The sequence below is a fragment of the Pieris rapae genome, chromosome 14 (genome assembly GCF_905147795.1).
Source record: "Pieris rapae chromosome 14, ilPieRapa1.1, whole genome shotgun sequence".
NCBI lineage: Eukaryota > Metazoa > Arthropoda > Insecta > Lepidoptera > Pieridae > Pieris > Pieris rapae.
The window spans coordinates 9,132,766-9,147,679 of record NC_059522.1 but is presented as its reverse complement, the minus strand read 5'-3'; the positions used below and the strand labels follow the sequence as shown (position 1 = coordinate 9,147,679).

The window sequence follows — 14,914 nt, the reverse complement described above, 5'->3', positions numbered from 1 at the left end:
TTGTTCCGCCTTAATGGCAATAAATAAGCAGTTTGGGTTTTTTTATTGGAAAAAATACAAAAAAATTAAATACCTACATTAATCATTCATTATTATTTCTGTATTTTAGTACATAGGTTGCTCTTCACTTAAGTACCTTGTGATACACATTTTTTCATTTTTTGTTTTATTATCAGGCGCAAAAACAAACAACGCTGATGGTCTTCCGACCCGTGAACATGCCACGTATAATTGACCATGGGAAAAACATGAATGTTCTAGATTTAAACCACAAACTTTTAAGGATTGGCCTTGTGATTTGTTGATGGTCATGGCAAATGCAAGACGTATCGGAAATTGAAGTCTTTTAAATTCAAACGGCATATCGGTTGGGATCATCGGGATCCTCGGAATAAGAACTTCCTCACCTTTGAATTTTCCTATCATTATCGTAGCGTAAATTACATTGTTCTTCAATTTTCTAACCACCAAACGCATACCATTATGTAGTTCAGGTCATCTACATCTTTATTCTTTTTCTTCTTTTTTATCAGTAAGCAATGTAACTCTCATGTTTGTTGTCAGCTGCAGTTTCGTCACATAGCGCCATAGATTTGACGATTTGAGGCAAGCGTTTATTTCGTCGACAGCCGTAGATCTTGGAATTACTGGCAGTATTTGGCGGAAATCGCCAGACAGTAAAATCATTGCTCCTCCAAAACATCTCGATTCATTGCGTAAATCTTTTAATGTTCGGTTAAGTGCTTTCAATGCACGTTTATGCGCCATTGTGCATTCGTCCCAGATGATGATTTTCGATGCCGCTAAAACTTTGGCCATTGCTGAGTGTTTTGCAATATTACACGTTGGTTCTCCAATAGTTTGAAGATTTAACGGTAATTTTAATTCTGAATGAGCCGTACGGCATCCTTCTTACAATGTGGCTGCTATTTCAGAAGAAGCAACTGCAACCGCTATGTTGGATCTCGCCCGAACAGTTGCTAAAACTAATGACATGAGGAATGTCTTGCCAGTTCCACCAAGGGCATCTAGGAAATATAAACCACCATTTTCATCATCGTTTGCCTTCATTAAAGTATCATAAACTTCCTTTTGTTGGTATTTCAACAGGGGTACATTCGTTTGAACTACTAAATCTAATTCCTGGTGATCATATTCACGTTCCCGTTCCAATACTCGATTAAATGCGTCATTCGACAACAACAACAAATAGAAACATTCATCATTCTTTGGATGAACTGTATACATACGACAATACCGAGTTTTATAGTTCTCTTCACTGTTTATACGAATGGGCAATAGCACTATCATTATAATTAAATTGTAAATTGTAAAAATAATTAAACGTATTTATTTAATAGAAATATTTTGAATATTGATTTCTTACAAATATCAAATTGTCATATATACGTCATTACATAGCTGTCATTATACGTCAATTACATAGCTATCATTTGCGTTTTATTATTCCAAGTCTGATTCTTATTTGTTATACCACTTTTTATAGTGACTGACGTTTCATGTCAAGTCCCACGGGAACGCTGTCGAACGGGATAAAAAGTATCCTATGTCCGTCTCCTGGCTCTAAGCTACCTCCATACCAATTTTCACTCAAATCTGTTCTTTCGTTCTTGAGTTATAAGTGGTGTAACTAACACGACTTTCTTTTATATATATAGATGATATTTTAGTTTCATTTTGGATAAGTAAAAAGCCTATACAGTAGGTAAAAATACTGCGCAAGGTAAAAAGGCTTCAAAGGCTAAACGGCGCCTAGCTGTCGCATTGTTTATTAAGTTATTACTACCGTGTTCAAATGATTATTATGTAATTACCTACATATTATACATAAAAACATACAAAATATCAATAGATATGTGAACATCCCTTGAACATACTTACTAAGTCGAAGTTTAAATAGTGTTTGTGGTGATGTTCTCGTTGCGTGTTTTGGATTAATTTTTTAACTCTTTAGGTCATTTATTTATTCAAATTTACCACATCATACATACATCTACGGTATATGTTACAAACTATCTTATCTAAAATATAAATATGACAATTTTGGTAAAAATAAATGTTAAAAAAAAATTAAGTAAAAACTTAAAAAAATACCAAATGACTAAACATTAACTACTTAATCAAAAAAATAAATAAGTAAATCAAAAATCATTTATTTATATAGGTAACATAATGTACACTTATGAAAGTCAAAAAAAGAAAGAAGAAATATACATTAAATATAATAAAATATACTTAATACAGGTATAAGGTATGAGACAGGCACTAAACAATGCTTTCTTTAAAATTAAAATCAGCCCACTACGTATATCCAGCTCCAGATAAGTTCTGTTTAATCCGTTTTAAAGTATTAAGTATTTTATAAGGAATTTAAGATTTATACTGTGCGGCCCTCTGGGCACCAAAATTCTTATAATTTTTAAATAATTTAAAAAAATAACTTTATTTCAGAAACTGCGGAAGTCCATTATTTTGGTAATTGTTAACTAAAAAGGTTACCGAAGCGTTACGTCCGTTATGTTTCTATTTGCTAATATTACGCCGACCGCAGGCGCCACACTTCCGCTACAACAGGAAGTTAGATGCAACTGTTGCCGGCTGTATTCTAAAGTTAAATTATTTATTGCTTATCAGCGTAAGTTATTTGTGGTAATATGTTTTACAGATTACATCAGTTTAAATTAGTTTAACTGTTTTAGTTTCGATGGGTTTCAGGTAGACCAGAATAGTTCATGGCATGGTAAAAAAGTACACTTGTCAGAAGTGAAATTCTTTGTTAAATTGATTAAAGGTAAAAGCTCCAATAGATGATCATGTACCTACCAGTATATGATTACTACATGTATTTGTATATCTATATCACACTGTTTACGCATTGTATACGTCCCTATTAAGTATAATATAAATAAATAAAAAATCTGCATTTTAAACCGTAAAATGCGTATTTTTTTTTAATTGTATTTTTTAGTTATTATGTAAGACTTTGGTTTAACATTGAATAGCTCTCAGTCGTGGTGACGCAGCTTCGGACACCTATGTACTACCTATGTGGAGAATAAAATTCACTACTACGGTGAAGAGAAGCATCGTGAAAAGGCTAAACACTTACCTATAGTATCCTGTCTATAGGTTAAAATTCTATTTAGTATCATTAAACGATACTAATGATTAAACACACTATGTGAAAATTGTACACATAAATAAAAGGCAGGTGCTTATAAACTCGCCCCTAGACAATTTGCGACCCATTGACGCCACTGTCAGTTGGCAGTGTCCACCCTCTCTTGAGCGATAATGACCCTTAATACAATTGAATAAAAATCATTTTGGCATGTACTTAATACTTCAAGTATGAGGCGCCGCGTTTAATGAATTTAGGCGCCATACAATTACTCACAAAACTTCAGTTGCATATGGTCACAGTATACAATAATTAAAAAACCAAGAATTTCAAAAAGCACGTTTTATGGGACGAACTGAATTATTTTTTTATAGCATATGACAAGCGAAGGGGGACGCCCCAATTGGAGCAGCCATCGCAGCTGATAGGTTTTAGTTGCATTGCCAAAGATGTACGCTGTTTTGAAATAGAGGTCGAATCTTCTAGGGAAACCCACCGAGAACGATTCCACAATTCGTAAGAGAAATATTGAAGCACACCCGTTCCACTTCGGCATCCGCCATTTCACAACTGAGTGTTTTTCAAAGCAGTTTTTGCCGCGCACCACCACTTTGTGGAACCATCTGACCCAGTGGTCAGATGGTTCCACAAAGTCGAATTGTTTCGGAAATACTTCAGTGTATTTCCGAAACAATTCGACTTAGGGTCCTTCAAGAAAAGAGCGTGCCAATTTAATTTAAAAATTTACCAATTCCTAAAAGGCCGGCAACGCACTCGCGAGCCGTCTGGCATTGAGTGTCCACGGTATCACATAACATCAGGTGAGCCTACTGCCCGTTTGCCCCCTGTTCTTTAAAAAAAAGACCCTGGAAGTCTTCCACTCATCAAGCTCTGTATTTTAATTGAAGAACATAAATTATTTCAAATTTATTATATACCAAGAAACATCTAATAAATTACAGCCATCTTGAATTCCAATCAAATTAATTTAAATAAACTGGATAGACGAGTTATACATTTAATTGAAACGCAAAAAAAAAATAATCTTGAATTAATTTCAACTAAGTAACGGTTGTTATATTTTACAATTATAATAAACATTTAAATTCCACATATTAATTTATTTAATGAAAAAACATAATTGTTTAACGAAGTGGAAATGATAAACGTATTTTGCCATATTCTTAGAGGGTTGTGAATAAAAAATAAAAGACGAAACGAGCAAGCATATAAAAAAAAGATTTTTTGCTTTTATAACTGTTCCACGGGGCAAGCGACATAAACGATCTAAAATGTATACTATATTTTTTTGTATACCTAATGTAAATCCCGTGACGTCACTGGCGCCAAATCCCGGCGCGTGTCGCACACATGTTGTAACTAAGCTCCCTAGATACGCACGAATACTTTAAGATATTCGTCAGTACTTTATTATAAACCAAAGATTATAGACGCAATAGATAAAAGACGACTTACAGAATCCAATGTTATATTTTCAGTAAGTAGATTATGTAGAGCGGTGTTGGCTTAGAGGTTTCAGCGTACGACTGTTATCTGTTATATGAGGTCGTAGGTTCGATCCCTCTACCACTGGACATTCTTTCTATAGCCCAAACCAATAACCTATCTCAATCCCTTCTTGGCCATCTGAGATAGACGTATTCATCCGAATATTGATAAATGTGTGCCAATAACCAATCAACGGATTGTAATAGCCATCTTGTGATACAAGCTATCCATGGTAGGTCGGATCGGTGTCTGTGGATAGACCTTTGTATGAAGATGACAGTTCAACTGTGCCAATATCCTAAGATTTTAACTTACACTAGTTTTAAAATAATTAAAAAGCTATTTAATATGTTTTTAACATAGATGTATAATTTTTTTTATAATTTTAATTTTAATATTATTTGTACGGTTTTATTTACTTTATTTGGTTTATATTGATTATCAAAATATATGAGTGAAAAGAGCGAAGGGATTGCATTCTATCCGTCGCCAAAAATGGATTGTCCTCGTAGGGTTTGGTTATTGGCATGCAGATAGGAGATCGATCGACTGTCAAGGTCTGATGAGATTGTAGATTAATTATTGGGTTCGGGCGTATGTGGCGTTTAACGATCACTCGGTGAAGGAATCATCGCGGGAAAACCGGCTTGCCCCCGGATCTAAATCCAAAATGTCGACGACGTCTGTCTGGCACAGGAGCCCACTACATACTTGCCTATTAGATTAACAAATGTTCATAAAACAGAAATTAGAGGCCTAGACCGAAAATTTTTGCAGTGCCATTTAAAGAAGATTTTTCATAATCTGTGTAAGTGGTAAACCACAGTACACTTCTCATTTAAATATTGCAGGGTCTTGCTTAAGTCTAAAGTCTTATAGCAGCCAAAGGCTACGTAATAAATCAAATAAATGCGATAAAACTAAATTTGTATTATCACGTTAATTTAATTCGTTAGAGATGAAAACATTGAATTGGAGTTCATTCTACTAAAACATATGAAGTACTTAAGATACTTTTTATCTGACTTCAAAAAAGTTTGCAATGAATCGTATAGACACTTGTAATGTTTTATGCAGAATGATAAATTCCGACCAGGCAACGTCTTGTTTTATATATATTCTCTAGAAGCTTCAAGCTTCTGATTAATTCAACGACGTTCGTAATTGTAAACTTTCATACTCTCTTTTATCAATTATATTTAAATTAATCATTTATTACATATGTTTGTTTACTGACGATGTCACGGCGCCAAGTCTGCGGTTTATCTGATCTTATTGATAGGATATCGGATATTATGACGTCACCAATCGATACATGCATGTAAAGTCGATACAACAAGACTGTTACTAATTGATGTAATTGATATTGTAAGAACAGAAGCTTGTAATTCTGGTATAGACATAGAAAAACCTAAGTTTCTTAATATACCAACTCAACCTTAGTAGGTATTTGCAGGGATAGTCCTCAACACGCGTGTAGTACATTTCAATTTCGAAATTCAAAATCTAAAAAAAACACAAATGGCCACTGAATTTTTTTTTAATAATTTTATGGCCTGGTATTGGCCACTGAAAATCGTAGCCATAACTTCTAGAGTTTGTCTATGCTTAACTAAGGTAAAACAGTTTAAATACACCATTTTAACATCTGTCAAATTTTATCGCATCGTAAATGGAAGAGACGGAGTATTTATGAAACATTACGAAAAATAAGTTCTCATGTGAAAGTCTTGAATAATTAATATTTAAGTTAAGTCCATTGTCTGCTTATCAAATAACATACATAAATTGTTGCCCTTCATAAAAGTAAAAACAAGTAACTTAATACTATTAAATTTGTCACTAACATAGCAAAGATTAAGAAATATAGTCATAACAAGCAATAAATGTTTAAATTATGCTAACAACACAAAGATTTCCATAACTCTGATAAACTCTGACCAAATGAACTGTAATCACAATATTATCATTAACTTGTTATTTTTAATGGTTTCATTAAATTTGATAACTTCTCTGTATTATTCAAGCTCAAAAGGGAAATAGATTTAGAGTTGTTAAAAATCTAGAAGTTACAATAAATTAAAACTTAATTTAGTATTTGCAAATAAAACAATATTCCTCTTAACTGGTTTGTGGCATGTTTACAATTCAATAAGAAACAATGGTCAAAGGAATCAGGAAGCCATGACTTGTAATGTTTTTATCAATAGAGTAATTTTGAATTTAAAACAAATTCCTTCAAGGACTCCTTGGAGACTAGGTTCCTGGTACTTAACTTAGTATTATTGTAATAAAATCTATTTGTAAGTGAGAAAAAAAATACAAAATATATTATATAATTGTTTGTCTCCATAATTTTAAAGGATATTAGAGATTTTATGTAAAAATCATCTAAATTCTATAGAAATATTGATAATTTACATAATTAGCTAATTACTTAATTACTAATTCCAAATACTACTAAACACTTTATAAGACTTTTGTTGGTTTAAAACAGCGTTGTGTTGTTTTGCAAATTTCTACATAAATTAGTGCCTAGATAGTAGAAGTTGTCGTCGCTTAATACTACTGGATGTCGATACTAACTAGTTATATAAACAACATACCTGTCAATCCAAGATCCGACAATTCCGAAGATGCCTCGTTACTAAAAGCAACCGAGAGTTGATATAGTACCAGTACTAAATACACGCTAAAATTAGCCATGGTCATAGCTCAATTACAATCTATTACCAACAAACACACATTAAAATCACTATAACATTGTGTGATTACACCAAATTAATCCATTGTTCACACACACAACACCTATAATAGTATGACACTTAAAAATTATTTAGTCTAATATAATAATAGTTTTTCAAATAATAATACACCACGCGCTTATAATATTTTTAAACACAGCGACACATGCTCTCTGTGCAACTGCTAAAAGTCACTGACTGACGTTTACGCGGGAGCGGGAAGTATAGTTAGAGTGAGAAGCAACTTGCCTACCGGCCTATCGGCGTGTGCGATGCGCGTGAGTGTTGCTCTATTGCCGATATATCGACAATACAATTTAAGTAAATATGTATTACAATTAATTAGTACATTCTAATTGCGTTCTTTAGAGCTACGAATTATTAATTAAGTAATATAGACCTTAGCTTTTACCCTATGGGGTACGGATTAATAAAAAATAAATCTTTTTAGAAACTTACCTATAGATATTAAATTCTATTCATGTTTGTAATCTACACATAAGTTATGGAAACACGTACATTTAACTGTACTTTATAGAAGTAATAATAAGTGCTTTTAAAACAAACAATTATATCGATAAAAGACTAGCAACACTGCCAATAAACCAAACAATGCAGTTTTCTATCTTTACAGCCATTGTAAATTTAACTTTTTTGGATTGGTATAAAGCTCTGAATCGATAAACGGACTTTTTTTTATTTAAGCGCACTATGCGGCATCCATGTGGATTGTGGAGTGGATTTTTGTTGTTTTGTTGGGATTTCGTTATAAACCCTTTCTTTATCTTTCATTTTTAACGATTAGAAGTATTTATTATGAGGGAAACATGTCTGGCGCCATTTGAATTAATACAAACAAGTTTTTTTTAATTTTTTTATAGAAATAGTTTTAACTGTATGCCAGTTTTATTCCAACAAGTTTTAAGATAGCAATTGGTGTAAACTTTTTCGTATTTCAATTTTCTATAGTCGTTCTGTGAAATGATTCGTAAATGTCAAAGTTTTATAAGCCATAGTATAAAGATAAAATTCTTAATATTATACATATTATACATATAATAAAATACCCTGCGTCTGTCGGACTGTATGAAGGCGATAATTTCACAAATTACGATAAGTTTTAGGAACTTACTGGAAAAGGATAATATTACAAAGTTATCCCTAAAATACATACTACTTACTACACAAAATCTACGAAGCCGAAGCCGCGGGCAGAGTTTAGTAATTACAATAAATAAAAAAAGTGATTGCATATAGTAAACGTGAATTAATGGCCTTTTAACTTCAGACAAAATCAAAAGAAACTTCGATAGAAACAGAGGCGAAATGAACCGCGCACGCGCACAAAAAAATCAAAAGAATTCAACGTTGATCGCTGCCCTTTGTTTGGTTGGAATGTCTGGACCTCGAATTAATTTAAGTTAAATGACTTTAACATTATTGAGAAATGAAGTACTTAATTTGTTAGCTTTTATACGAACATTTATCTTGCGATATTTTGTATTATGTACAGCTAATATAATCGTCAGCCATCTTTACACATCAAAATATTAACGGACCTGCTTTTTATAACTTACTAATTTTTACGCTATGGCTTTATTTGAAAATGGAATGTCGCCATTTAAAAGAAGTAAATTTTGGCGCCGGAACGTTTTGAAATTAGAACACGCAAACAAATGATTTCCAAGATACATATTTCTTTGTCATTTCACTTACCGTGTCTTTTGTGTCTCGATCTTTTTCGAAACAAAGGAACTTTAAAACAGTCATTGTAAATATTAATTATTCAAGAGAAATACCGTGAACGGGCTCCAAGAGCGAGCCATGAAAAGGGCGAAGAATGACACTTATTTGTTTAATTTTTGTGAAAAAGTTCGCATTGGTATTGGTTTGTTTAGTAAAATTAGTAGCGCCGTCTACTTCTGAAGGTAGGCCGTCCAACGCTTCCTCAACTGGTCCTCGACCTCTATACCAGGACTTTTTGACCAATCCGCCATCCTTTCTTCGGGCAGTGTGCCCCGCCCTTGTCATTTAAGCTAATACGCTCTTTTTTCTATATCAGTGACATATTTAGTTTTTATATAGAATCTTTTAATATCATTATCAAAAAACAACTTGTCATACAGGTCATGATCATGCCTCTCATGATTATCCTTCTCCGAGAGATATACCCTTGTAATATGAAAGGGTCTTAGAAGTCTTTCAGACAAATCAAACGGACATTGGCAAAAATTAATCTACAAAATATACTTTATGCCACTAAATATGTAGAAACAACGGGACAGTGACCCCTGACCTTATAACGTGGCTTAGTAGGAACTACTTGACATTATTGTAGTAGGTATCGCTCACTCAGTTTGAATAGCAGAGATTCTAGTGTGTGGCATATACCCCTGCAACTTTCGGTACACAAATGTATTTCCAATTTGAATTTAAAAAAGCAGTTCGCGCGAAGTAGCCGTACAATTTCATTGGTTGATACATTTTCCAGTTCACAATTGGTTCATTTTCATAATTCATAGCTCTATTTTTTATACATGGTTAAGATTTCTCCAGTCGCTCGCTTACTGGCCACACATTGACCGGCGCCTATTGGTTATCTGAGATTTTGTTAACAATAGTAGGATATGGGAATCCAGTATTAATGGGTAGTTTTGAGTGCACTTAACTTTTTATTTGTTATGACTTTGAACAGTGACTCATAAATAAATAATTTAATCTAATCTGTCAATTAAAACAAAAATACCTACATTTAAAATATTTACTTGTAAAAATTAAAACTTTTTTCACTGAGACTAGATGAACTACCCGCATTTCTTTTTTCTGGAGCAGCGGGTGACTTCGGCGGTTTATATTTTATCTATATGGTGTTAGTTTTTACCCCCCAACAGACAACAGAGTAAACACAAATAACTAAAGTAATTTACTTATGTAACTACAATGACAAATCGTTTATTGGGATAATAACACAAAAATAATTGTTGTATATTTAAGTGGTACATAGTTATATTTTCCATAGTTTACAGAAAATAAATTTCTGAACGTACGCATGAATTGACAACCAATATAATTCTATTTCATTATAGTATATCATCATGTCGCTACTCCTCCTACTTCTCTTCACTCAAGACACTCTCCTTAAAGCTATAGCCAGCATGGGAAGACTGCGCGTTGACATATTGAATGACGTTCAGTTTCGCGGTTATTTGGAAGGAAATAAAATATAACTGTTACAAATGATACAAACGATAATTGTGTGTACACTGTTTCAGAAAAGTACGGATAATTGACGTTAATGTTAATTATCGGTTGGATACGCCATCTTTTGCCTAACATTTAAACTATAAATTGAATAAGCCAAAAAGCAATATACTGTTCATACTAGCTAATGCGTGTCTATGCGCTTTTGATTCTAAAGTGTAGATGGCGCTAATATACATTGTGGTTATAAACTTTAAATTGCTTGTCGAATTTTAAATGTTTTTCTAGTTTTTAAAATAATGTTGTAAGCTTGTACTTGATTCGTCATCAATTAGTAATATTTAACCAACTAATTACTTATTAAATTGAAAATGATAAAAATATAAGCGATAAACTGATCATTTAACAAAAATCAAGAGTTTACTACATATGTGTAACGATATACTAACTGTACTAGCAGATTGTGGTACTTAAAAATATCAGAACATGTAGTTTTCATTATATTTATTTAAAAAGAAAACCCTTTTCTCTACACAATTATATCAGATAATAAAAAAAAATCTGAGGTGCTCTCGTAAAATATGGTAGAGTGGAAGTTTTTATTATTTCCTGTTTCATAAGTTTGTTTATATTTTTGCAAACCTTATCGCTACTAAGCACTCTCATCCAACACTATGACTTTACGCATTTAAATTTTCGTGTGCATCAGTAGCAGGTTTAATTCTTCGTGGTGGTGTTCTCCGTGGCGGCTTCGTTGTTGTTGTGGTCGTCGTTGTCGTCGTAGTTGTAGTTGTGGGAGTAGTTGTAGTAGTTGGAGTGGTTGTAGTTGTGGGAGTAGTAGTAGTTGTGGGAGTAGTTGTAGTAGTTGGGGTGGTTGTAGTTGTGGGAGTAGTTGTAGTAGTTGGGGTGGTTGTAGTTGTGGGAGTAGTTGTAGTAGTTGGGGTGGTTGTAGTTGTGGGAGTAGTTGTAGTAGTTGGAGTGGTTGTAGTTGTGGGAGTAGTTGTAGTAGTTGGGGTGGTTGTAGTTGTGGGAGTAGTTGTAGTTGTTGGAGTTGTTGTAGTTGTTGGAGTGGTTGTAGTTGTTGGAGTGGTTGTAGTCGTGGGAGTGGTTGTAGTTGTGGGAGTAGTTGTGGATGTGGTTGAAGTGGTAGGGAGTGTAGTAGTTGTAGTGCAAGCTTTTGTCGTAGTTGTTGGCGTTTCAGTGCTAGTGGTACTAGAGCTTATTTTTAATTTCAACTTATGCTTTTTCCTCGTTGTAGTCAAGGGCATTTTTGTGGAGCCTCCAAGTATGATTTTCATAACACTCAAAGGTATCCAATGTCCTGGCATATCAGCTTCTACCGGATTCGCAATGAATATCAACTTATCGTTTTCTGGATCCGGCCATTTTGTTGAAACCGCTTTAATTGTGAATAATATGAAAAAGGAAGCTGCTATTCTTAGTGTGCACACTGTAAAAATACATTACGGTCAATTAGCTTACAGTAAAAATGCTATAAAAATTCCAAAGGGCAAACGGCCAGGAGGCTCACCTGGTGTTAAGTTATATCACCCATGGACACTCTCTTGAGGAGGTGGAGGAGGAGAGAAGGAGGAGAGAGAAGAGGAGAAAAAGAACGCTCTTGAGGACCGTTAGTCAAATTGATTCGGAAATACTTCAGAAGACAGGTTCCACATAGTGATGCTGCACGGCAAAAACTGCGTTAAAAATGCTCAGCTGTGGAACGACGGACGTCTCGATACGGTTGGAATTTCGGTGTCGATTATTGCAAATCTTACGGAATCTATTCTTGCATAAAATAAATTTATACATACTTTGTTTGTTCACGAATATTAAGTTTAAGAACACTCATGTTTTACGGTCATTCATTGTTCTCGGAATAATGAAAAAAATTCTTAAACAATATCGTTGTTTTAATTGAGCGTCACTTTTATTGCTATTTCAATTTTATACGTTTTTCATATTGTTTATAACTCAGCTCCCATCACTCATGTCACATTGGTAGATTTGTCGTGACATTGGCTTGCTATGAGGACACGATCATTCTGGTATCTTGCCTAAGCTGTCCAAAGGAATTCCTGTGAGCCCTCCATCCCACCACTACGCAGGGAGGAAGACTCACTAGCCCACGCCCCAATGAGGGACAATTATCCGGGCTGTCTCTTTTTGTGGAGCTCGACTTTGTATGACAAAGGGAAGGCAGTACCGACATTATTGCGTTGTGATACTTTTACGCCTGAAATCATATTCCTCCAGTTTTCCTACGTGCTTGTGCTGAGTCGGTTTCAGTCACAACGCGCCTTTTTCGGTACCTTTATCTGCTCGGCATTGTTCTGTAGTGCTTGAAGCCCGCTTTTTTACATCTAATCCCTTGAAAAGACGATCGGTCTAAGCCGTCCTATTTTCACCGATTGCAAAGACCTTCTTGATCGCCAAAATAATGGAATCCATTATAAGCATCCAGCTTTTGACATATCCAGAAGACCACCAGTTGTTAAGCGATGGTCAGTACGGCTTTCATCGTTGTCGGCGATCTCAGCTGTCGCCTACTCATTTACCTTACACTTAGATGGGCGTCCAAATTTGGACAAAGTGAAAGCTTTTGATCGAGTTTGGCACAGAGTGCTTAAAATATCATAAATTACTCATTGATTTCATGGTCAAATCCTTGCCTTTGAACAGCCAGATTTTATTGGACATTTTGTGATAAATGCTCCTTTATAATAATATTAAAAATGCACATTAACTTACAACATTTAATAAATAAAACTATTCAGTCTTCGGATTGAAAAGCATCTTTAAGCTTCATATCTTCAAATGGTGGGAAAACACAATCTAAATCCACATACAATTGATTTTGGACCGTAAGTCTGTTGACGATTTGGGTAAACGTTGGTCGAAAGCTGGGGTCGTTAGACCAGCACTCCTCCATAAGTTGGTACAGACGTAGCGAGGCTCTGGCAGGCTTCGAAAGGCGACCGCCTCTAGTCAGAAATTCTGGTAACTCTTGATTGCTCAGTTCGGCGTATGGAAATCCACCTGAAAGTAAAATATATTTTTTTATAGAACAGGATGACCATGGACACTTATTACCAGAAGGCTCGCAATTGCGTTGCTGGCCTTTTAAGAAATAGGTGTGATTGCTGGGCTCCTAATTTTAAGATACATATATTAATTATGTAAAGCAACAGGTCATAAAAAGGTTTTTTCTCTGTTTTTCGGGATTTTATTATTTATTTTTTTATTTATTGTATTTTTTACTCATCAAGGTTAAACCCCATTGTTGTTTTTATAAAAATATACTAAGCAATATTTAAAAAAATATATTTTTGTCCAGGAAACGTCTGATAATGTAGAAAATTTAACGGCAAAAAAAATATTTTATAACCAAAATTCGAAATTATTGTTATGTTCAAAAATATAACAATAATTTCGATTTATTTTTGGAAAAAAAACTAATTACTCACCGAAAGTAGCAATTTCCCACAGCAAAACTGCGAATGCCCAGACATCGGTGGCACTACTGTATTGCGATGAGAAAATTGCTTCTGGAGCCAACCAGCGCAACGGCACAGGTCGAGATCTTGTATGGACGTAGATCCCAGATCTGGAGAGACCAAAGTCTGCCACTTTGAGGACACCAGCACCATCCACTAGAATATTTCTAGCAGCTAAGTCCCTGAAACGAAAATATAAAAATTTAGTTGTGGAGAAACATGTGAAGCTCTGATAAAATATCTAGGTACCGCCATTTGAGCTGTAAAACGCTAACAACATTAAAAAAATAGCGTGCGTACAAAGTACACAATACGCAAGTGAAACTGCTTTGTAAATTAATTATTACTAAGGTAAAAGCCTCAATTGATGATTATGTATGTAGCAGTATAAAATCACTTCATATATTTGCATATTCACGCTGTTTACACACTGTATACGTGCTAATAATGAATTTAGATAGCAGGAAAAGAATTGTATGATTGTTTTGATGTGAGAATATTTTTGTGCAAGGTGAAACATAACAATTCCAAGAACTTTTTAGTTGACAATCTTCTGTACTTAGATTTATGGGCTTTTCCGCCGGCCTCACATGTTTTCTCTCTTACTGAATAAGTATATAATTTTCCAGAAACAAAAAATTTTTCTTTTCATTTAATGACTAACTCATCTCGCGATTCATAATAAATGTACTTTACATTTGAATTAAGTACTTTTTCATGTTTCACTTGCGAAGTGTATCATGTCGTTATTTGATTATGTATATACGTTATTATTTGTATAATATACTGCTCAAAACAATTACCGGAACAAAACTTTAAAG

At 34.0% G+C, this 14,914-nt stretch overlaps 2 protein-coding genes across 4 annotated transcripts in view; both read right to left on the bottom strand.

Annotated features, from left to right (window-relative positions):
* LOC110995221 (BMP and activin membrane-bound inhibitor homolog) overlaps positions 1–7,625 on the bottom strand; it is a 61,225-nt gene extending 53,600 nt beyond the window's left edge. For 2 of the 3 annotated variants that reach the window (XR_006750636.1, XM_022262281.2), the window contains exon 1: positions 7,258–7,623. Coding sequence is in view for 2 of the 3 variants with exons in the window: in XM_022262281.2 (XP_022117973.2) it covers positions 7,258–7,363 (106 nt within the window). In the remaining variant the exon portion in view is untranslated. Of the gene's footprint in view, positions 1–7,257 lie in introns of all 3 variants that reach the window. The other variant, XM_022262282.2, reaches the window with a different exon arrangement.
* Positions 7,626–13,338: 5,713 nt separating this feature from the next.
* The window catches only part of LOC110995222 (fibroblast growth factor receptor 3), a 60,931-nt gene continuing 59,355 nt past the window's right edge, over positions 13,339–14,914 (bottom strand). The window contains exons 13-14 of the mRNA XM_022262283.2: positions 14,064–14,275; positions 13,339–13,635 (exon numbers count right to left, since the gene is read on the bottom strand). Of these exons, the coding sequence (XP_022117975.2) occupies positions 13,370–13,635; positions 14,064–14,275 (478 nt within the window). The 3' untranslated portion in view covers positions 13,339–13,369. The remainder of the gene's footprint in view (positions 13,636–14,063; positions 14,276–14,914) is intronic.